The 25,914-nt window shown below is 35.7% G+C and overlaps 1 protein-coding gene across 1 annotated transcript; it reads right to left on the bottom strand.

Moving 5' to 3' along the window:
• Nucleotides 1-10,412: 10,412 nt before the first annotated feature.
• On the bottom strand, nt 10,413-11,357 carry LOC124091144 (olfactory receptor 52P1-like). Its single transcript, XM_046442114.1, has one exon. It carries the CDS (start codon nt 11,355-11,357, stop codon nt 10,413-10,415), a length of 945 nt encoding a protein of 314 aa, XP_046298070.1.
• Between the last annotated feature and the right edge of the window lie 14,557 nt (nt 11,358-25,914).

The following is a 25,914-nucleotide window of genomic DNA, read 5'->3' as shown; positions in this document are numbered from 1 at the left end:
ATTTGGGGACTAAATAAAGGCACAGACACAGAAAGTACCTTTACTTTCGGTTCAGTGACCGCTCCTCAGCCACAGCTACCACAAGCGGGGCAAGGCAGGAAAGAAAGGGAGCAAGGAAAACGTGCTGAACTATTTTATTGGGGAGAAGCTATTCAAATGAGGCAAGGAATCAGGTTTCAGGAGGTTGAGTCTAGCTTCCTGATGTCTTGCTGTCAGCAGGTTGATTGACATCTAGGAAGGCCATTCCCATCTCTTGTGCTGTGTGGGAATCATAGGCCGAGCCAGCAAAAAGACTCATAAGTTGCTGGCCCAAACAGAGGGGCAACATGGGTTCAGTCCACCCTGTGTGCTGAATGCTCATAGTTCACACACACACAGCCCACAGCTGGCTTGCTACATCTCCACACTTTCATTGCTCAAAGCTAAGGGGCACTCATTTCCCATGTGGCAGCTCCTAACACCTAATCAAACTTTCATTGTCCTCCTCTTGTTTTTGGAATGAAACTGAGTATATCCAGTATGCACTGCCCAGTCTTTCTCAATGGATTTCCCATTGCTTTTTAACTCTAACACACTAGGCAGACTACTTCAGTCCTTTGAAAGTAGATAGTCTATCCTAAGATCCACACTTGTTCAAACATACTGCTTTCTCTTCCCTAAACAGTCCCACCCTGTTTCCATGACCACTCTATTTTTCTTCATCTAGTTAACTCCCATTTTCACTCAATTAATATTACTTAAAATTTTTTTTCCTTGATACCCTAGACTAGATCAAAACTCCATGTTGTGTGTCCTCATAGAAACTACTTATTGATCTGCCCTTACTATACTTAAGATCCACTATAATAATGCATTAAAGTATCATCTGATTAAGTTATGTCACCTCCATCAGAATGTGTGTTCCCTGAAGCATACACATTTATTTTATTCACTTTTTGTAAGAATCTAGCACAACATGACACATAAATATTTGTTTTATGATGACATAAAGAGTCTGCATATTTTCTCTGTCAGCTAGAATTTAATGGAGGTTTTTTTTTTTTTGAGGATTTGGTTTTATTATTGCTCTCATTAAATATTTCCAATTTACAGTTGTTGGTAGATAACTGGTAAGTGCTAACACTGTAGCTTATATTTACAACTAAATATATTAGACAGAACCAAATTAAACTTCAGTATTAATGGTAGGTACAAATAACAAAAAATATAGTACGAGATTGAAGAATTGTCCAATCATCATCAGGAACAGTTAACAAAATACAATAGTTCCTAGTTCTATATTTCCCTAGAAAATCCTCTTTTTGCCTGGGAGAAATTTGTCTTCACTCTCTTATTATTTTTTTCTATCTTAATAAATGTCATTAAAATGTCAATAAAATGTCATTATGTTTTTTTTTCTTTTTTTCTTTTGATACTGAAGATGGAACTCGGAATAGCTGTGCCACTAATTCCATCCCAAGTCCTTTTTATTTATTTTTAAAATTTTGAGACAGGTTCTTGCTAAGTTACTGAGGATGGCCAGGAATTTGCAATCCTCCTGCCTCAATCCCTGGAGACACTGGGATTATAGGTGTGCAGCACTGTGCCAGGTCCTTTATAATTTTAATTAAGATAAATTATAACTGTCACTTGAATAGGAATTGTAAAATACAAATATATATAAATATCTTTTGGCTTTATTAATTCACTTAGAATTAATACAGTGGTAGCTTCACCTTCAGAATATAGCCTCCATTGCTCTAAGATTTATTTATTTTTTTAAATGCTTTTTTTCTTTCTCCCCTCTCCCTCTCCCTAACAAGATTAGGGACAAGGTGTTATCTTTTTCCCCCCAAGTTAATTGCCCTAGAACAATTAATTACCCACTACAGGAAGGAGATGCCTGCTGAGGATCTGGGAAATGAATATCTCTCAAATTAACAAGTGAATCCTGACATGCCTTCAGGGTGGGGGTCCTGGGGCCCCCTACCGGAGCACACCTGAAATGTAACATGTGAAGTTCCTGTAAAAGGCTCTAGTCCCTTTTTTCTAATATTTTATTTTTTAATTGTAGTTGGACACAATACCAGTATTTTATTTATTTTTATGTGGTACAGAGGATTGAACCCAGGGTCCTGCACATGCTGGGCGAGTGCTCTACCACTGAGCCACATCCCCAGCCCTCCAGTCCCTCTTGATGAACAGAGTCACAGCCTTTGGGACAGGAGTCCCCTGTTTTTCTCCCTTGCTAGCAAAGCAATAAAACTTCTTTTTCCTTTTTCTCAAAACCATGTCCTTATTATTATTATTATTATTAATTATTATTATTATTATTATTATTATTATTATTTTATGTTTTAGTTGTAGTTGGACACAATACTTTTATTTCATTTATTTATTTTTTATGTGGTACTGAGGATCAAACCCAGGGCCTTGCACATGCTAGAGGAGCGCTCCATTGCTAGGCCACAACCCCAGCACCCCCTCTCCTCATTATTAAATTGGCATTAGTTGACTTTTGGAGTCAGAGACAGGGACTGAGCTTGAGCTTTCAGTTACACATTCACTAAACATATGCTTACATAGAATCTGAAAAGTGTTAGGTATAAAAGGTAAAAGAATAGTCCCTAAACATGGGATTAAGTATTTTTGTGTTGACTCAAATCCAGAGTAAAAAACTTAAATAATGGGCAACCTTGGGCAAACTATTTAATCTCTATAAAAATTAATTCAAAGCAAGGAAGAAAAGGGGTACAAACAATGAAGGACAGCCTAAATATTCAGGAGGACCTAGAGTCAGCAGAAAAATGGTCATATAAAGAACTCAAGGAATACCTTAGACAGATGAAATGGAACCTTAAAGAGGATATGAGACAGCAAATCCAAACAGTGAAAGAACACTTTGAAAATGAATTACATAAACAGATAAAAGAAGAAGTTAAGCATCTTTATCAGGAGATAGAGATTATAAAAAAAATCAAACAATAATTCTAGAAATGAAGGAAACGATAAACCAAATTAAAAACTCAATTGAGAGTATCACTAACAGAGTGGAGCAAGTAGAAGCCAGAATGTCAGATAATGAAGACAAAATATATCATCTTGAAAAGAGCCTAGCCAACTCAGAAAGGCTGGTTAAAAATCATGAGAGAAACATCCAAGAGATATGAGATAACATAAAAAAACCAAACCTACGAATCATCGGGATAGAAGAAGGTACAGAGATTCAAACCAAGGGAATGAGTAGCCTGCTGAATGAAATAATTACAGAAAACTTTCCAGAAATAAAAAAGGAAACGGATATACAAATTTTAGATGCATACAGGACACCGAGCACACAAAATCACAGTAGACCAACGTCAAGACACATTGTTATGAAGATATCCAATATACAGAACAAAGAGAAAATATTAAAAGCTACAAGAGAAAGGAGGCAGATTACATTCAGGGGTAAACCAATAAGGTTAACAACGGATTTTTCATCACAGACGCTGAAAGCGAGAAGATCCTGGAACAACGTATTTCAAACACTGAAAGACAATGGATGCCAACCAAGAATTCTGTATCCAGCAAAATTAAGCTTCAGGTACGACAACGAAATAAAAATCTTTCATGATAAACAAAAGCTAAAAGAATTTGCAGCCAGAAAACCAGCATTGCAAAGCATCTTGAGCAAAACACTACACGAGGAAGAAATGAAAAACAATAACCAAAACCATCAGTGGGAAGTGCCTCTATAAAAACAGAGGGCGGGGGGAAAGCTAATCATGGAGAAACAAACTAAATTAAATAAAAAAAAGAAGATAAATAATCAAACATGGCTGGAAGTACAAACCATATATCAATAGTAACTCTCAACGTTAATGGCTTAAACTCTCCAATAAAGCGACATAGGCTGGTAACATGGATTAAAAAAACAAATCCAACAATATGCTGCCTCCAGGAGACACATCTGATTGCAAAAGACATACACAGGCTGAAGGTGAAAGGTTGGGAAAAAATATACCACGCACATGGTCCTCGTAAGCAAGCAGGGGTGGCCATCCTCATATCGAATAAAATCGACTTCAAGACTAAGTTAATCAAAAGGGATAAGGAAGGACATTATATACTGTTAAAAGGAACCATTCACCAACAAGACATAACAATTATCAATATTTATGCACCAAATAATAAATAATAAATTACAAATAATAAATAACAAATAATAAATTTGTTCATAAAACAAATTCTCCTCAAGTTCAAGAATCAAATAGACCACAACACAATAATTATGGGTGACTTCAACACACCTCTCTCACCATTTGACAGATCCTCCAAACAAAAGTTGAATAAAGAAACTATAGAACTCAATATCACAATCAACAACCTAGACTTAACTGACATATATAGAATATATCAACCATCATCAAGTGGATATACTTTTTTCTCAGCAGCACATGGATCCTTCTCAAAAATAGACCATATATTATGCCATAGGGAAACCTCAGTAAATATATAGGGGTGGAGATAATCCCACGCATTTTATCTGATCATAATGGAATGAAACTGGAAATCAATGATAAAAGAAGGAAGGAAAAATCCTACATCACATGGAAAATGAACAATATGTTACTGAATGATCAATGGGTTACAGAAGACATAAAGGAGGAAATCAAAAAATTCTTAGAGATAAATGAAAATACAGACACAACATATCAGAATCTATGGGACACAATGAAAGCAGTTTTAAGAGGGAAATTCATCGCCTGGAGGTCATTCCTCAAAAAAAAGGAAAAACCAACAAATAAATGAGCTCACACTTCATCTCAAAGCCCTAGAAAAGGAAGAGCAAAACAACAGCAAATGTAGCAGAAGGCAAGAAATAATTAAAATCAGAGCGGAAATCAACGAAATTGAAATGAAAGAAACTATTGAAAAAATTAACAAAACTAAAAGTTGGTTCTTTGAAAAAATAAATAAGATCGACAGACCCTTAGCCATGCTAACAAAGAGAAGAAGAGAGAGAACTCAAATTACTAACATACGGGATGAAAAAGGCAATATCACAACAGACGCTACAGAAATACAGAAGACAATTAGAAATTATTTTGAAAACCTATATTCCAATAAAATAGAAGATAGTGAAGACATCGATAAATTCCTTAAGTCATATGATTTGCCCAGACTGAGTCAGGAGGATACTCACAACTTAAACAGACCAATATCAATAGATGAAATAGAAGAAGCAATCAAAAGACTTCCAACCAAGAAAAGCCCAGGACCGGATGGGTATACAGCGGAGTTTTACAAAACCTTTAAGGAAGAATTAATACCAATACTTTTCAAGCTATTTCAGGAAATAGAAAAAGAGGGAGCTCTGCCAAATTCATTCTATGACGCCAACATCACCCTGATTCCGAAACCAGAAAAAGACACCTCAAAGAAAGAAAACTACAGACCAATATCTCTGATGAACCTAGATGCAAAAATCCTCAATAAAATTCTGGCGAATCGGATACAAAGGCACATCAAAAAAATTGTGCACCATGATCAAGTAGGATTCATCCCTGGGATGCAAGGATGGTTCAATATACGGAAATCAATAAATGTTATTCACCACATCAATAAAGATAAGAACCATATGATCATCTCAATAGATGCAGAAAAAGCATTCGACAAAGTACAGCATCCCTTTATGTTCAAAACATTAGAAAAACTAGGAATAACAGGAACTTACCTCGACATAGTAAAAGCTATCTATGCTAAGCCTCAGGCTAGCATCATTCTGAATGGAGAAAAATTGAAGGCATTCCCCCTAAAATCTGGAACAAGACAGGGATGCCCTCTATCACCACTTCTATTCAATATAGTTCTCGAAACACTGGCCAGAGCAATTAGACAGACAAAAGAAATTAAAGGCATAAAAATAGGAAAAGAAGAACTTAAATTATCACTATTTGCAGGTGACATGATTCTATACCTAGAAGACCCAAAGGGTCTACAAAAAAACTACTAGAACTAATAAATGAATTCAGCAAAGTGGCAGGATATAAAATCAACACGCATAAATCAAAGGCATTTCTGTATATCAGCGACAAAACTTCTGAAACGGAAATGAGGAAAAACACTCCATTCACAATATCCTCAAAAAAAATAAAATACTTGGGAATCAACCTAACAAAAGAGGTGAAGGATTTATACAATGAAAACTGCAAAACCCTAAAAAGAGAAGTAGAAGAAGCTCTTAGAAGATGGAAAAATATACCCTGTTCATGGATAGGCAGAACTAACATCATCAAAATGGCGATATTACCAAAAGTTCTCTATAGGTTTAATGCAATGCCAATCAAAATCCCAATGGCATTTCATGTAGAAATAGATAAAGCAATCATGAAATTCATATGGAAAAATAAAAGACCCAGAATAGCAAAAGCAATTCTAAGCAGGAAGTGTGAATCAGGTGGTATAGCGATACCGGATTTAAAACTATATTACAGAGCAATAGTAACAAAAACAGCATGGTACTGGTACCAAAACAGGCGGGTGGACTAATGGTACAGAATAGAGGACACAGAGACTAATCCACAAAGCTACAACTATCTTATATTTGATAAAGGAGCTAAAAGCATGCAATGGAGGAAGGATAGTATCTTCAACAAATGGTGTTGGGAAAACTGGAAATCCATATGCAACAAAATGAAACTGAATCCCTTCCTCTCGCCATGCACAAAAGTTAACTCAAAGTGGATCAAGGAGCTAGATATCAAATCAGAGACTCTACGTCTGATAGAAGAAAAAGTTGTCTCTGATCTACATATTGTGGGGTCGGGCTCCAAATTCCTTAATAGGACACCCATAGCACAAAAGTTAACAACAAGAATCAACAAATGGGACTTACTTAAACTGAAAAGTTTTTTCTCAGCAAGAGAAACAATAAGAGAGGTAAATAGGGAGCCTACATCATGGGAACAAATTTTTACTCCTCACACTTCAGATAGAGCCCTAATATCCAGAGTATACAAAGAACTAAAAAAATTAAACAATAAGAAAACAAATAACCCAATCAACAAATGGGCCAAGGACCTGAACAGACACTTCTCAGAGGAGGACATACAATCAATCAACAAGTACATGAAAAAATGCTCACCATCACTAGCAGTCAGAGAAATGCAAATCAAAACCACCCTAAGATACCATCTCACTCCAGTAAGATTGGCAGCCATTATGAAGTCAAACAACAACAAGTGCTGGAGAGGATGTGGGGAAAAGGTTACTTTTGTACATTGCTGGTGGGACTGCAAACTGGTGCAGCCAATTTGGAAAGCAGTATGGAGATTCCTGGGAAAGCTGGGAATGGAACCACCATTTGACCCAGCTATTGCCCTTCTCGGACTATTCCCTGAAGACCTTAAAAGAGCGTACTACAGGGATACTGCTACATTGATGTTCATAGCAGCACAATTCACAATCGCTAGACTGTGGAACCAACCCAGATGCCCTTCAATAGATGAATGGATAAAAAAAAATGTGGCATTTATACACAATGGAGTATTATACAGCACTAAAAATGACAAAATCATGGAATTTGCAGGGAAATGGATGGCATTAGAGCAGATTATGCTAAGTGAAGCTAGCCAATCCCTAAAAAACAAATACCAAATGTCTTCTTTGATATAATGAGAGCAACTAAGAACAAAGCAGGGAGGAAGAGCAGGAAGAAAAGATTAACATTAAACAGATACATGAGGTGGGAGGGAAAGGGAGAGAAAAGGGAAATTGCATGGTAATGGAGGGAGATCCTCATTGTTATACAAAATTATATATAAGAGGTTGTGAGGGGAATGGGAAAATAAACAAGGAGAGAAATGAGTTATAGTAGATGGGGTAGAGAGAGAAGATGGGAGGGGAGGGGAGGGGAGATAGTAGAGGATAGGAAAGGTAGCAGAATACAACAGTTACTAATAGGGCATTATGTAAAAATGTAGATGTGTAACCCATGTGATTCTGCAATCTGTATTTGGGGTAAAATTGGGAGTTCAAAACCCACTTGAATCAAATGTATGAAATATGATATGTCAAGAGCTTTGCAATGTTTTGAACAACCAATAAAAAAAAAACATCAAAACAAAAAAAAAAAAGAAATATTCAGAATTTTAAAGGATAAGAAACTCTCAATACATGTTTTTTGAGCAGTGGACTAATCCTTTCCACATTTTTACCTTTGTCTATACATAACAATTTTAATCAGAATATAAAAAAAAATTAATTCATCATCTATGAAATCAGAATAGTTTCTACTTTAATGATTACTGTAATAATTATGTAATTAAAATATCATGTCTATCATATATACACTAAGTCTAAATCATATATTATTAAATGTATAAGTGTGATATATGCTTTAGAGCTTATGTCAACTTTTGGTATATAATTTGTATACACAAGTATATTTGTAATAATAATCCATCATTTCAGCTTTTTCAGTAAAATTTTAAGCACTTACTATTATCAGTGTCTTATATGCTTTCACTCATTTAATCCTTAAAAGTCCATGGAGAATGAAATTCCTTGATCCCAATTTTATTGATTGTGACAGTACGTCCTAGAACATTTCAACAACTTGTGTGAGTGTACACAGATAGATGAATGAAGAACTTCGGCACTTTGTCTTCAGAGACCATTCATTTAACCTGTTAATTGTGCTAAAACTCAAATTGGCAAAGAAGCACATGAAGAGTTAATTACCACAATTTTTTGTTGTTGTTGTTTTACAATACTGATAGAGTTTTTGTCAATACAACTTGAAGACATTAATATTTCAGTAAACATGGAAGAGTTTAAACAGGAATTGTATCTGCAAGAACAATTAATTCTTCACAGGAAAGAAAAGAAGGGTAGAGAGGAGAATTTTAGCATAGACATAAACATGTGAAGAGATATGTTGCTTGAAAACAGGTGTGAGTATTCATGGATAGGATGAAATGTGAAACGTATATGCAAGAACAGAAAGAGAGACATTTTAAAAAAAGGATTTCTTAAAACTCTGTTTGGTTATACTGGATTTTGCATGAATCTGACATAATCAAGGGTTTCCGCTCTCTCTCTATATATATTGGGAATATAACGTAATCCCAATATAGAGGATGAGATAGATATAGTAAGTAAAATCTAATATTGTAAAAGCTTCAGTGGAAATTGCTGAAGTGATTCTCATAGGAAATAAAATCTGGAACAATAGTATGTAAGAGAGCCTCTGGGAAAAGGAGATAGAAAGAAGCCCATACCACTACCTTTAGGAACCTCCTAGATTGAATAGAAAGCAAATGGTGAGAAAAGAAAGATGCAAATAATACTCTTCAAATAGCAAATTACTGTAAACATAAGATCAGTTCAATGAAATTCAACATGCATTTATTGAGTGCCTCTGGAATGAGCCAAGAAATGAAGAAAGGAATCACACTTCTTAAGGAGTAAATGCTTAAATTATTTTGTAAAAATATTTATATTCTTTTTAATAATTTCAGTATTTCTTGTGGCATGATTATCCCCAAATATAAAATCAGTTATTTAAAAATCATAGACATTTTCCTTCAATAAAAGTATTAACATGTAAAAGTTAAAGAGCTGCACGCATGAATCACACTCAGTGACCTGAAGTCAGCTCTGGGCATAGTTACAAATAGGTATTGTCAGGCATGAAGCTGGTTTTCTTTTAAGAGATTCTGTAATAAAGGTCTAAAGAGGTCACATGTGAACTCAGGTAACTAACACCAGGCACAAGTTGCTATAGGTGGAAAGAATGTTTGCAGTCTGAAAGCAAAAGAGGTTCTAAATGTTTGCTGACTTGATTATTGTAATGCTGAACCATTTCATGTTAACCAAACTTGTCCTTTCCATCAATCCCTTGAATATGTACAAAATTGTTTAATGCATTCAGGAACAGTAAAAATCAGTTATGTTGCCACTTCTGTAAAATATGGACAGTGATCGTTAACTTTTTTTCAATTGATTCCTCATGGGGAAGTTTTTGACATTTTCATGACTTTCTGTCCTTTTTGAATCCTCCTTGTTTGAAAGTCGGCTATTATCCCAATTATACTACAGGTTAGAAACTACAAGGAACAGATGAAGACTCATCTACTACTCATCCAATTTCAACTAGGTTCCTAAAACTCAGGTGCACACAAAAAATATGATGCCCATTGTTTCATTAGGTTTGGGGAATTTCTTCTGTACTTATTCTTCCAGTATAAATAACATGTCTAATTTCCTAGGAGGAAAAACAAGAAAAAGAAAAACAAACAAACAAAAACCCTTAAATATAGGGAATACCAATCCAGATGTGTATGTGCTCTAGCCCTGGGATGCCCATTAGTAAGGTATGAGAAAGGTATCAATTATTTACCCTCTTCTCTCCCTATTCTGTTACTACCACTGCAATTACAGTATGATCAGAAAACTTTTGCCCTTAGAGAACTAAGAACATGCTCCCTAATTTTCTTCGTCCTAACACCATAAACAATGGGGTTCAGAAAGGGGGGTACCAGAAGATACATATTTGCAATGAAGATGTGAACTTGGGGGGGCACATTGTGTCCAAAGCGGTGAGTCAAGAAAGTAAAAACAGCCGTGGAATAAAAAACAAGGATGACACAGACATGGGAGCCACATGTGCCCAGAGCTTTCAGACGGGCTTCTCTGGAGGGAAGACGAAAGACTGCACGGAGGATTAGAACATAAGAGAAGACAATGAAAAAGCCATCACAGGAGCCAATCACAGAAGCCACACTGAGGCTGTAACGCTTGGTGGCTCCTGTGTCTACACATGCCAGCTTCACCACAGCCATGAACTCGCAGTAGGTGTGTGCGATGATTCGAGTTCTGCAGTAGGGGAGCTGCTTGAGCAGGATGGGGTGTGGGGAAAAGAAGGCTACTCCCCGCACCAGCACAGCAGCTCCCATTTTGGCAATGCGATTGTGGGTGAGAATTGTGGCATGGCGCAGTGGTTCACAGATGGCCACGTACCGGTCAATGGCCATGGCCAAGAAGAAGCCTGATTCCATGGCGGTAAAGCTGTGGATGAAGAACATTTGAGCCAGGCAAGCATCAAAGGCTATGTGGTGGGCTCCCAGCCAGAAGAGACAGAGCATGCGCGGCAGCGTGGATGTGGACAGCACCAGGTCAGTCACTGAGAGCATGCACAGGAACAGGAACATGGGCTCGTGGAGACTTCGCTCTGCCCTCACCACAGCCAGGATGGTCACATTCCCCACCACAGCCACCACATACATGGAGCAGAAGGGAATCCCAATCCAGACGTGCAAGTGCTCTAGCCCTGGGATGCCCATCAGAAAGAAGCTGCTTGGAGATATTTCGGATTTATTGGCTGGTTCCATGGTGCAGCTGCCCTCTGTGTTCTCTGGAGGAGTCTTTCCAGTTAGAGCAAAAGTATTCTGCCAGGGTCATTACAACAAATCTGAAAACAAATGAAAAACGCATCTGGAAGATCCGAAGCATTGCATTAGAAATCTTTCTGAATTTAGAGTGAAAAAAACAAAAACAAAACAAAAAACCCAGTGACACTGAGCACAAACTATGCAGCCAGACACAAAGTCAAGAGCTTCTTCAGTTGTTTTAAAACCTAACTATCTGTGAGCAATAAAATAAAAATTGAATTCACATTTTTAAATGATAAGCTCTATTAGCTTTTGTTAGAAAAATTAAATTTTATAAGTGGAAAATCTTCAAATTCATCTATCCTGAATTTCCTTCTCATGTCAACCTGAAGGACAACTTTTTAGCTGACATCTGAGTACTCTCTGCTAAGGGTATGCGTTTTGTAGAGGGTCCATTGCACTTTTATTATTTCTTAGTACTTCCCAGAATCTATACCCAGGACTCTTGAGATGGTATTGGCCCCTTATCTCTTGGAGCTCTGGAATGTTAACATATATCACGTTTTTAATCAATTTTTCACTTTTTCAAATGAATAACTTCCCAACTCTACCCACCTTTTTTACACCTAATTTTCAGAAATCCTAATTTTCTACGTTTACTCTTCTGTACCTCCCACAGTGTGCCCTGTGCATCTTAACTTTCCTTATGGGTATTATCTGAGTGTACTAGTCATAACAAAGACCACTGTTTCTGGTATTTATTTTAATATTTACAATATTGGTGTGGTCACAGTTCTTACAATTTTATATCAAGTAAAGAAGGAAATTAATACTTATTTGTTCCTGACATGAGTAAAAGTACTGTCCTAGAACCTTTGTATTTGTTACTGTTAAGCTGCAAAACTATGCCAGCTAAATATTATTTTCCAGGTTGATTAATTAAAAAATAGAAGCCCAGGGGTTGGGGATATAGCTCAGTTGGTAGAGTGCTTGCCTTGCAAGCACTAGGCCCTGGGTTCAAACCCAAGCACCACCCACATACACACACAAAATATAGAAGCCCAGAATATTATGAAATAGTGACTCAAAACACAAGAATTCTAACACAATTCTTTATGACTGCAGAGTTCATGTTATTCTTCACTATGCCAAACTCCATCTTTACTGTCACAGATATTTGGTGTGTAGACACTTATCAATATTTTGATTATTTTAAATGTCAGATTTCTCTTGATAATTTTTGCAATGTTCAAAACTTTGTACTTCTATTTATCAACTGTGTTGAATTATGTTATGTAATATTTTAAGTTTATTTTTAAGCATTTATCACTGTCTTGATCCTCCATTTGATCAGCATTATCTGCTGCCTTTGTAGGTAGGTGTTCTATATCTACATAAAAGTAATATAAATATACTATTAAAATAAGATTAGGCCAATAGCACGGTTCTTTTTATCCTCCTAAATTTTTTATTGGTTTAAAACATAATTTACATAGTATTGATTGATTAATGACAAATATTTTGACCTTAACCAATCATGATATAACAAGTAATGTATCCTATGTATACTAGTATAATTTGTGAAGTCTGGCCAAGTGTCCCATATGCTCACTTCATTCACTATTTAAATAAATGTAGCAAATATTGAACTGATTAGATGCTGGATTATAAATACTTTCAGTGTTAATTGAAAATTTTCTAATTCTGACCTGGGCTTTATAAAATGATTATTTATGTAATTGAATTTAATTATTATGGTATTTTGCTCCTAGGAAATAAAGTACATTAAACCTTAATGGTTTTCAAATTATACCAGCAATCACCTGCTTTTCTTCCTTTTGTTTCTATTTCCAGCAACGATTCTCCCTTTGTTTTCTTTTTTATTAAATGCATTTATCTCCATGACAAGGTTTAAGTTATTCTATACCTATGAATTATAGCTCATTCCTCAGTTTTCTAGTCTTCACAGTAGAGAAAAGAAAAAATTGTGGAAGTCTTAAGTTAATTAAAACATGTAAACAACTTGTAAAAACAATTTACACAAAGCAAGCATTCAATAAATCAAGCATTGGAATTAGGTCATTGTTCTATTTTTCTGTAGATAATGTGATTCCATTAAAGTGTGTAAGCAAAGACACAACAATCAGAATTGCATACCAGATACAAATTAAACCATGATCTACCCTATTAGCTAACCACTCTTTCTTTACGCTCTACTGGGTTCTATTGAATTTCTAACTATTGTCCCAAGACACCATACCTCTTTGAAATATTGTGCCTTTCTTTACTTCCTCTTTTGATGCCCAAACCCCTAACCCTTGTCATGTTTTCTTGGCAAATAATGCTCATCTTCTAGCATGTAGTTCAAATGGAATCTCTTCTAGACTCTGCTGGATTAAGACAACAAGATTGTTATTTTCTGTGTTCCCTTTGCCTCCTTAATATTTAAAAAATATTTCCATAGTCTTATTAAACTGCAGAACATAACATTTATTAATATATTATTACTCAGACATGTAACTCCCTGAATGATTAAATTACTCTCAGTGTAGAAACTCTAGCATAGCTAGATATTACTATGACCCAGCCCAAAGACCAGCACTGGGTTATTCTTATTAGTATGAAAAACCAAGCAGTTGCACCCTTTGTCTGGCTTCAAAACCATGTACTTAAGTATGATTTTATGCTTTTTATGAACACTTACACAAGAGGAATACTGTTTCTAATATTTTCTTAGGTTAATACAAAATGCCTGAATATAGGGGTTAAGAAACATGTCCCTGCCACCTTTGCCTATAGTGAAAGAAAAAGACTTTATAGCTTTGTTCTGCCATGTTTATGAAAAAGGATGGCAGGAGCAGAGAGCACAATTCAATAAGGTTGGATTCCAAACCAATTACAGATTACCCGAGGGCTTGGGGATCTTGATTATCCAGATCTCCACTATAGAAAAATAGAAAGCTGTTAAGCTGTTCACACTTTTCTGTTGGCTCCCAGAACTTTGAAAATTAACATAATAATCTGGAGAAGACCTACATACCTTTACTCCTACATGACTAGAGCGGTGAAAATACAGATTATATATATATATATATATATATATATATATATATATATACATACACATATATATATATATACACACACATATATATATATATATATGCATATACACACACACACATATATGTATACACACATACACATACAGACATGGAATAAAAAAAATAATGGTTTTGTTCATACAGAGATTTAAGAACAAAATAATTTTTTTACTTGTGATATATCATGCTCCTTCAAACACACTGCATCAATACTCAAACAAATTTACTTTATATGCATATACACATTTGAATAAATCATATTTAAAACAAAAAAATTGTTAAGCCTATTAAAATACATTCTAATGTTTGCTACTAACGTGTTTCTAAATTTTGGGGCAGAAATCAAAGTTGAGGTGAGGAAGGGGAAGACCTAGAGATGTGAAAATACTTATTTAAAAAATCCATTCAGGAGCCAGGCATGATGGTGTATGCCTGCAATCCCAGGATATCAGGAGGCTGAGGCAGGAGGATTGTCAGTTCAAAGCCAGCTTTAGAAAAAGCAAGGTGCTAAGTAACTCAATGAGACCTTGTCCCTAAATAAAATACAAAATAAGCTAGGGATATTGTAATGGCACCCCCTCCTCCACAGAAAATCTTAATTAAGCTTCTCCAGAAAGCTTCACCATAATTAATCTTAGTACTATCAGCACAAGAGTCTCTACAAAAGAGTTCAATGTAGTTAAACTTTCTATTTTCCTGTTGCTCTGTTTTACTTGGCCATTGGCCTGGAAGAAATCAGTACTGCAGGTGCTGAATGCCCCTTTACTAGTTTTTCACAAACATTTATCCAGTATAGTAGTTTGTAGAAGTGTATTTGCAAATGCAAAATGTGATTAAAACAAAAACAAAAACAAAACAAAACAAAAGACAAATCCTTTAACAAGGCCTCTGGCCTTAAGCTGGAACTTCAAAGAGATGTCTGTATTTCTAACATAAGAGAAGTTACCAATTGGGCTCCATGGTAACAGCTGTGGGGAGGGGTGGAGAGCAGAAGCTCTACCCTTCTCAGGTGCTATCCTTGAAAGGTTAACTTGCCCAAAACAGTGAAAGAAAAAGCTGGTTTTGTGTGAACTTCTGCAGAATGTGAGCTTCTGAGGCCCTCCCTTTACACGCTGGGTATAAAGTTCTGAAACTACCTGAACTTGGGGTTCAGGGGATTAATTGATTACAACAAAAATTATACTCTCTCTACCGGGCTACAGCCAAATAAAACTGTTTCCTGCTATCTTCAATGCCCTGCCTCCTCTGTCCCCTACAACAATATGGCTCAGTGCTTGAGTGCCCTTGAGTTCAATTCCTGGTACCCCCCATCAAAAAACAAAACAAAAAAAATCATTATGGAGAAAATGTCATGCTACAAGTTTCAGTTTGAAATTTTTTTTTCATAAACTTACTCTTACTACTATAGATTAACTAGTTTGAATACAACATATTAATAATTATAATATTTTAAATTTTTAAATTTATGTCTTTATGATTAAGATATTCAAATTCATTTTTCTAGCTTTTTAAAATTAGAATCCTGTACTAATATAATGTAGTGGTCTGGTTGCTTTAAGAAAGTAAGTAGAAAGAAGCTGTTGGCTAGATCTTGTCCTTGAACAATTGATCACCTCAATGAATAAGAAACATTTGTAGGTTCTTTCTAAATATGCTCCCTGCAACAGGAATCACCAGGATTGATGAATCTCTAATTCTGCATGGCAGGAAACAGCTGTTTTTTCTCCCAGCTATGTCTGTGCCATTACCTGTTTGATTCAAACAGCTGCAATGCCATTTTAATTCTAATTTGGAGTATCTTTGACTCTATACTTTAATCAACAGGTAATTATGTTTATGTTGGTTATAGAAATGTATGATTAGTAAGTATCTGTGATCTTTATGCTTCACTTTACTAAGGTATTCAAAAGTTGGACATTACCTTTTCAAGGATCTCATCATTCTATAAGTGCACATACTTACATACAGCTCTCTTCACTCTTTTCCTGTTCTGCACCTATGCCTTCACTCACAAGAACCTAAAGCTGGCAGTGCTCCAGAGAGCCACCCCTGTAAGGAACAGAGGGACCGCACGCTCAGCCAGCAGGAGCTGGAGTTATGGTAGATTCCAGATTTCACGTGGTTAAAGGAAGAACATGGTGAGGGAATTGGTGATCTTCTGGGGATAATAGTCCTTTTCCAAAACTACAAGACCTAAATTACTTTGAAGTGGAGTAATTTTCATGAACTATCTGTTAAGATAATTAACAAATGCATTGTATCCAAAGGTCTGCTGAGAGCTTTGTTATGTGATGTATTTGCTGAATATATTCAAACACATATGATACCTTAGAACTAAAGAAAACGGTCTTATTAAGTACTGAAACCACCATTTGTTAGATCCTAAGATTAGAGCTTAAAATTTCTTCTCTCATTTGACCTTCAAAGCAGCATTTGGAAAGAAAAGTTAGAATTTGTCAGAAGAGTAAACAGAAAGACCAATAGACTTAAGAATTGTTCAGAAAGTTTATAACTAATAAACATAACATTAGTACCTGAATCCAGGTAGTTCTGGCTACAAATTTCATTTATTTAAACAAATATTTCATTAAGATAAAAAAAATGAGTTATGCCTGGGTTAAAGTCTATAATCCTGTATAAAATGCCTAAATCCATGTTTACAGTGACATTGTCCAAAATGATAACAATGCCTTTACAAGCTGGGTCCTCTGAGTTCTCTGGCATCACTTCCTGCTGTCCAGCTCATTCTTGATTTTACTTGAGTCTCAACCAAATTGCCTTTCTGTGCTGTCTGCCTGTTTAACATAATTTCACGTTTTTGCTTCTAGCAGCTAATGCTCTTCCCTCCCCCATACCCATGCCTTCTTAGTTCCCTCCTCATTTTAAGGTTACAGATGGGATGTCACTGCCTTAAGGTAGAAGTAGGAAGAAGATGTCTGTGTTTTCATGATTTGACACTGATAATCTGTCTTTCCCAACTGAATTTTGAAACTTTGCCCCTTCTTTGTAGGTATCTGTTGCTGGCCCATTATAACTTCTCAAAAGTTCTACTTATCTCAACCAATCATGTTGTGTATAACTTTGTTTTGGGGAAAAAAAAGACCCCACTTTTTTCTATCTTATTCATTCTCTAGTCACTGGTAGCATCTCTGTTCTCTACTCTAGATGTCATCATTGTCAATAACTTAAACCCTTCCATAACTTCACTTGAGCTCATGCATCTCCTACCTTATATGTCATATTTTTCCAGCTTGTTTCTTTCTATCCTGCATCTTCAGCAGTCCATTCCTCATCTTCTCTGCCTTAGCCAACAAGACATGCAACATCAGTCTCTTACGTGTGCCTAAATTGACGTCTTTTCTCAGGTGATTATAGTCTCTTGGGTATTCTTGACTTTATTAATTTTACTCTTAGTGTAAATAGCAGGTGTTATGCCACAGATACAGATTAGGGATAGATTTATATTAAATTACTCACTGTAACTGTAAATACATCATTTTCTCTTAATCCAAGTCAGCAAAAGTCTTTAATGAACTCTTGTGCGATTCAGGTCACTTATCCTACAAAAACATCTAGAGAGCCCATAGACAAAAAAATATGAGAAAAATAATTTTCTTTTCTATTTTGATAAAGGTAAAGACATCTATCACCTTATTACCCTCCCCTATATACAAACCAAAAGTGCCTCATTTTTGTCCACTCCTCTGGTAGGTAAATTCAGTCTCTCCATCTGTTTTTACTTCTAAGACCTATAATGATTCCAAGTTCTTAGTAATATTCCTATTACAAATCTAAACATATCAGACAATTTAATCCCTAATCTTCAGAAATGTAAAACTTAATTCAGTGAACTTTTATTGTCTATACCTTTTTGTCATCTGTGATGATAAAACAGATGGTCTATTAAAGGTTTACATTAGAGCAACTTAATAATCTCATGACATTTGTTATTATAGAAGGTTTGAAGGCTATCAGAACCGATCAAGTAAACATAGTATGTCCATTAAATAATGGTAGCACATACACGATTTATTTGGTTTTACATTAACGGGTTTGCATGTTGGGATCATCTAGAAGCAATAGCCAACTGGGAAAATAAGGTAGGCAGGCAGGGGACTTTCAGGGGAAAGGGAAGTTTGCATTTCTAGGTGTTGTGGCTCAGCTGCAATGTGGGGAAGTTTCTAGGTTAGAGAGCTCTGAAGAGTCCCTTAAGAATTGGGTATTTAAATCTCCAGATTTATTTTATTTATGGCTATAGACATTGGGCACAGTTTTGCTGGATATGCATGGTAGGCAGATTCATGACCAAGAAGTATGAGCTGCATGGGGAAATAAAAAGTCTGAAATAATATGTAAGAAATAAAGTCAGAGCCATACATTAGATACAAAAAGAGGAGCATCTGATGGGTCTTCCAGTCCTTATTGGAGCTGGAAATGAACAAATGAAAAAAGGCCCCAATTCTATATTTAAGGGGGAGTACATTAAAGGTAGGGATAAGGTTTCAGTGGGAGGAGTCTTGGTTCAGTGACCTTTTCTTGTCTATACCTTTTTGTCATCTGTGATAATAAAACAGATGGTCTATTAGAGGTTCACATCAGAGCAACTTAATAGAACAATGGCTACATACTTAATCTTGCTTAGGCTTGCTTTTGGGTGTGGCAAGAGTCTTGCAGTAAACAGGTTGATTGGCATTTTGACAAGCCACACCCATCACCACAAATATGCTAGAATTTGCTAGAATTTGAGCAGTGAGTTAGACTGGGCCCCACATGAACCAGGCATTCTCAAACCAGTGGGTTCCTACTGGGCGTTCCTGATACCAGGCTTTTCTGCCTTAATGGCTAAAACATCATTCAGTTTACCCATGGCTCATAAATGGCTCCCAGCATAAGATTATTGATGTTTTTAAGCCAATGTATGTTTAAAACATCAACTTAATAAGGCAAATCTTTAATCTAATGTATTTCCATCTGTTGTGATGAAGTAGAAACATAGGGGACATCATGGGCATATTTGTATACCAGACACTCCATGGCTGTATCTGCGCTGCTGAACTGGGATGGGAGGAGTATCTCCTACAATGAAGCCTGATTCACCATCACCATACCAATTGTCCCCTAATATGGAATGTAATTCTGGAGTCCCTATGTTTATTCTGTCTCCTCAAAATTATTTCACATTTTCTCTGGATCCAGATATCTTCTCAATTCTGTTTTCATCTCAAGACCCACTGAGCTACCAATTTCACAGCAACAGGGAAAAAAAAAAGAGCTGCAAAAGAATATCCCATCTACACCTCCACTCATGCACCTCTCTCTGAATTTGTACATCTTCAATGATTTCCTGCTTGTATTGTAACAATGACCTGGAGGCTGCTTTTGTAAAGGCACTGACTCTTCACATTGGCCTGCATATGTCTGATGGCTGGCTAAATATGGTATAACAGATTAGCATTTTGGCCTTCATATTGTATCTGCCCCCTTTGGCTACATTAATCTTTGGATAAGATCCCTTCTTAACTCTGTAGGTTAACATGTTAATCATTCAAAGAGTGTTTTTCTAAAAACTAGTAATAAAAGATTGATAGGACTTATATTTGCTTAATATCTTCTTCCATTTGAAGGCTGAAGATATCACGATAAATGTAACTAAGATATCTCAAGAATTCAGCTAGTATTATGCACCATTTCATACTATACCACTGGAGTTGCGCCTAAAAGGATGCAGTCAATGGCACAACTTAGTTCCATTTTGCTACTCTGCCCTACACCAATTATCCTCTTTAGCATATCTCAATGTTCCCGTTTCCAGGAACAGGGCAACTTTCAAGCAATCATCTCCTCTGAAGCCAGAAAGACCCTGCAAAACTGATCTGAGATAATGATCAACCAGACCACAGGTAGACCAAGATGGCGTGGCTATTCATACTTCTTGCCTCTGCTTTGTCCTTCCCCTCTATCATGCTTGAGCTATTACCTCCCCTTGAAGACAGGTCTTAGTTCACTATAGCTTACTCTTCCTAGTATGTCTACCACACAGAATAAATTCATTTCCTGCTTTTACCACCCTCATCTCTTATTTGGTATATTGAGGCAGGTGGGTGGGTCTGGTCTCTTAGGACCGGTGGAGACAGGCCCTTCAGCAAGGACTCCAGTAACAATGTGAATGGAATGTTACTCCTCACAAAAACCAACATCTCCATTTTCTAACATTGTGTAATGTATCCTATCTTTGTTGCATCTCAACTGATATGCTCTGGTGTTTCTCCATTCTGTCTAATCTGTAATCATTACTACCTTTCAATATTAGCACTCCTATCAATATATGAACAAGCTACCCTAAAAAAATATAGTGAGATATATCTATAGAAATTCTCATGAACCATGTACCTATTAGATATTGACCAATTTATCTTATAGCATTTTACAGCAAAACCTATGAAATAGTTGTTTATACTCACTTTCCCCAATTTTACTACTCTAATGCTTAAACACAGTGCAGTTAAATCTGTCCACAGGTGACAAAGGATATGGCCTTTTGAAAACCCATATAATGTAATTTCATCCAACTACTTTGTATGTTCATTTAAATTTTATTTTCTGGGGAATAGGTAAATTACTGTTGGATTTGTTGATTCATTGTGAAACAAAGCTGATAAAGACCTCCAAGATTACCTTGTTCCATATGCTCTCATTACAATATGGAGGTAATGATCATTCTATGGGTTTTTAGCTTAGTGTCAGTTTAGAATATGTTTTATCATGTATACTTATTCCTTTATTCATTTCCCTGAGTACCTTAGTCCATTTTCTGCTGCTATAATAGAATACCTCAGACTATCTAATCTATAAAGAACTGATTTTTTTTAAACTATTCTAGAGTCTGGAAGTCCAAAGCACAGTGCCAGCATCTGGTAAGGTCCTTCTAGTTATGTCACAACATGTATTAGAATATCATATAGTGAGGAAGGATACAAACAAGAATTAGATTAAAATCCATCTGACTGCATCCTTTCATGAGCAGGTGATTCCCATGATCACAGTATTACCCATTTCTGAAGGTGGTCCCCTATTGCCTAAGTACCTGTTAGTACTGTTAAAAATGCTATTTAATTTTAACATAAGTCTTAGGGTAGTTGTGGTGAGCCGCTTCTGCCATTTCTGCAGACTATGGTCGCCATTACAAGATGGCGCTGGCTCCGCTGTGGTCTGTGACAAACAACTCCTTATTTGGGAGAGTTGGCACATGGTTTTTCACCACCCTATGAGAAAGCTCCACGTGGCAGCTTCGCATTGGGGCTTGAGATGCTTTATTAAGGCTGGGAGGGGCATCTGAGAGAGAGAAGAAGAAATATCAAGGGCATGAATAAACTGCTGAAAGAAGATTCCTGAGTTGCGTCTTCCTTGCGGGCAAGGGGTCGCGACAGGTAGTCACTCATTAGCCTTCACATTAGCCTTCCTTCATATCTTTATATGTTTCCTTCATAGAAGAACTGGAAGATATAGTCTCACATATACTTGGAATTTGGTTTTGGTATTCTGGCTCTTAGGAACATGAATTTTTCTTTAGTCATTGGATTTTGGATCTGGAAACTGCCTCAGGTTGAAAACTAAGCAACATATTTGACCATTTTATTCAGAAATCAAATTTCTGTGTCATATCCTTGGTTTTTATTTAGAAATACAGAGTGAAAAATATCTTTGTTGGTTGATAACCAGCTGACCTCTAGGAATAGCACATTTTAATAGCTATCCCTGTCCCTCTCTCTACATGAAGCCAGTTAGCCACTACTCTGGCCTTGACAATTTACACAAAAAGAATTACCATCTTCTTTCAGATGATTAAATGCTGCCACTTGACCTGCGTTTATTTTTTAAAAAAATTGTATAGTCTCATTCACATACTTGTACCCTGTTTTTATAATAGCGCTTTCTACCTTTATACTAAACAAAAAAGGCTAGCCACCATTGCCTCCTCAATGATTATGGTACCTTATCCCTTACATTCCTTCATGTTCACTTAGTGGAAGGTCCTCTAGTGATTTCCATGGACCATATTTTACTGGTGGTTTTTGGCATCTTATAATCAATTATGTCCAGCACTCTGGTACCTTTCGGTATAATGTGTCATGACATTACTATAATTTTTATCTTACTCGTTGTGTAACATCATTTTTCCAAATTTCTGACATATTAGCACCATCTCCCAAGTTTCTTGCAAAGACATTTAGTCTTATGTCATGGAGGTTTGCTTCCATATCAATAAAATTTCCATATCTAATTATTAATTAAGTATCCCATCATCATTGCTGGTTTTGTTTTGTTTTGATACATCTTTTAATCTGAGATTTTTTTTAAAAAATTAGATTTTTCATCCCGGATGTGACTATTCTAAATCTTGGTGTCCTACTCTTTCTCAAGCATGACCTGAATTTGACCTAGAACATGTTCTAGGGTGAAGACTTTCATCTTCTCTGGAGCTCTACTACTCCTAATTTTCTTTGCTCATCAAGCATTGTTAATGAGAGTTAATTATATTCTTTCAAAATGTCCCAATCAGTCCAGGTTTATCTTAAAGTAATGATTAGTAATGGTCTCATTTTCATATTTTTTAATGTATCAGTGTCCTTAAAGGTAGTCATACAATTTTGTGTTCTTAATAATTATGACTTATGATTTAAGTTTTGATTATGATTTGTTTTGATTTGTAATATACCTCTCTTTCCTTAATCATTTTCTTCAGAACCTAATGATTTATTATCTGTCCTTAGAAACTTGAGTTTTCTTGACTTCCAAGTCCATTTTTTTTTTAAACTGGGAATTTAACTCAGGGCACTTAAACACTGAGCCACACCCCCAGTCCTATTTTGTATTTTATTTAGAAACAAGGTCTCAATGAGTTGCTTAGTGCCTCGATAAGTTGCTGAGGCTGGCTTTGAACTCATGATCTTCCTGTATCAACCTCCCGAGCTGCTGGGATTAAAAGCATGCTCCACTGTGCCCTACCCAAGCTTAAATTTGTACTTATTCTTTATTCCACATGTATTTTTCTCTCTCTAGCTTAAAACAAATCAAAATAAAACCTTTCTAATACATGTCAATCTATGTCAGAAATAATATGATCATTGTGTTCCGGCCACTATTCCCTATTCTCTCACACTATATCACCTCTGAAAGAGTATACCATATTTTTTGAACATGAAATTATTTGGTCAATATTTAGGTTAATTTATTTTATGCAGATTCCTAGTTGCTGTCTTCCCACCAAACATACATTTTATGAAGCATGGTTCCATGTATTTTACGTGACCCTTGTCATGAGTGGTCATTGTAGGAGTTTAGCATGCATTTCCTGAATGAGTCTTTTTCAGGTAAGAAATTGCCTGGACTATTACGTGATTTTTAACCTTGTTACTGACTACTCCAGAACATGTGTTGTCATGAATGTAGAAGTAAGTGAAAATACTTTCTCAATATTCACTAAAATTCACACATGGGGAAATTTACCATTTAAGTGGGATCATGAGGCACAGGCTAGCCTTTGCTCTTATATTCACCTGCACACACTCTGTATAAACAGAGCTAGAAGATGATTCTGGGAAGCCATTCATCCAGCTTTTCTAACTGAATTTATTTTTCATTTTTTGAATCTTTGTCTTCTCTACGTTCACTAGAAGTCCTTCATCACTTGCCATCAGAATTTATGAAAATCAGCCCCCTAAATGATCAAATTATTTTTAGTTTAAGCCTGAAGTTTGTAATTTAAATATTACTGCTCCATAATTTCTTCTACATTTCAGATTTTATCAAGATCATGATAAATTAACTGCAAATAGAACCAAATCACTTGTAGGATTTCAAAAGTATTTCTGTTGCCTTTAATTCTACAGATTGACACATGATGCAAAGTATTCTGAGGATACATTGTCTTTTGCTTTCATTTTAGAGCATAGTAATATTGGTTAGCAAAAATTAGAAATGATAACATTAGCTGTCAGCAGTGATTTTCAAAATATTAATATTTCTATTTCTGATTCAGGAAACTGAGATATGGATCTTTTATCAAGATGTATCTTGATAAAAATTAAGACAGCCAGTGAGAGTTTGTTTCACAACTCACAACTGAGCACTGTGGCCTGAAAGGCATGAGTCTTAAACTCTAATTTTTACTGACACTCTTAAAATTTTAGGTATACAATTATATTCCATTGTAACCAAGACAATGTCAAATAGAGTATGATAAAATAAGTTTATACAACCAGAAACCTGAACATCAGGTAAACACTTTCCTTGCAAGGAAAAGGGTGTGTTATTTTCTGAGGATCAGCTGAAAAGATCTCTGTGATACTCCATACCTGCAGTCCTTCATAGGTCTTACCTTGTTCAGGAAGAAGAAATTAAAAATTCAAGGGCAAAAGCGGCATGATACTGTGTAACCACATGATCCTCTCTCAAACCACAGTTTGAGAAGAGCATTCTACTCATAGAAAAACATGGCAAAATGTATTACTGACTTATATACAAAGCTGTTTTGGTCAACAACAGGGATATGATAGATGGTAAAGCAACTGTAATCTTCATACCACCTACTCACGAAGACTTATCCTACAAGATTCTCCATACAAATTCCAGTTATTAGATTTCACAAAAGAAAGAAGAATGAGCAGTATCAGTAAAGAACACCTAGAATCATGATTTACAATTTTGTAATACAGAGTAGGAGGAAATAGGTGTAATCCGTCTCATCATGGGATGGGAGAACAGGCTACAGGTATTCTCTGAGAATCAACTAGAACATGTTGAACAAACAAAAGAAGAAAAAAAATGATTCATCAATTTTGGATATTCTTAAGTGTTTTGCAGAAGTATTTTTGAGAATAAATATTATTTAGAAATTTAAAAAAAAAATTCACCCTAGGTAGAGAAAACACATCATAAAAAAACTCAAGAAGGCCTCTGCAAAGGATATGGTAAGAGTTTCTTCACCCCCTTGTTCAGAAGGTATTTATTTTACTAGCACCATCCCAATTTCAAGGATACAATTAAGTTTCGGTCTTTTCCAACAGAATAAGTAAACAAAACTGTTAACTGACAGCTAAAAATAGAAGTCTTCTCAGATATGTTAGAAAAAAAGTTAAGGACAACATCTCTTGATAAAACTGATAAAATTGAACAATAGCAGAGTCTTGAGGAAGCAAACATAGCAACAAACAAACTCATAAAATAGTGAGAATACTATGAGACAAATATATCACAAATAAATCTCCTATGTCAGATATCTTCCCAGAAAATTTATTGAGAACAAAATATAAAAAATGGCAATAAATACTTCAAACATTACAAGTAGAAGATGTAGGTATTAGACTTCTAGAAAAAGGGCTGATGTTGTTGTAGTTGTGACATCTTTGTGTTTTCCTAAGTCATGGAAACTTGTGAAAGGATGAGTTGGCCTT

This window comes from Marmota monax, unplaced genomic scaffold (assembly GCF_021218885.2).
Source record: "Marmota monax isolate L192 unplaced genomic scaffold, Marmota_monax_Labrador192_F-V1.1 WCK01_AAM20220418_F8-fsc00068, whole genome shotgun sequence".
Taxonomy (NCBI): domain Eukaryota; kingdom Metazoa; phylum Chordata; class Mammalia; order Rodentia; family Sciuridae; genus Marmota; species Marmota monax.
This window is presented reverse-complemented; position numbering and strand designations above follow the sequence as displayed.

What these genes read in the sequence shown, in the direction of transcription:
- LOC124091144 (XM_046442114.1), bottom strand. Translation starts at nt 11,357, where the DNA reads ATGGAACCAGCCAATAAATCCGAAATATCTCCAAGCAGCTTCTTTCTG.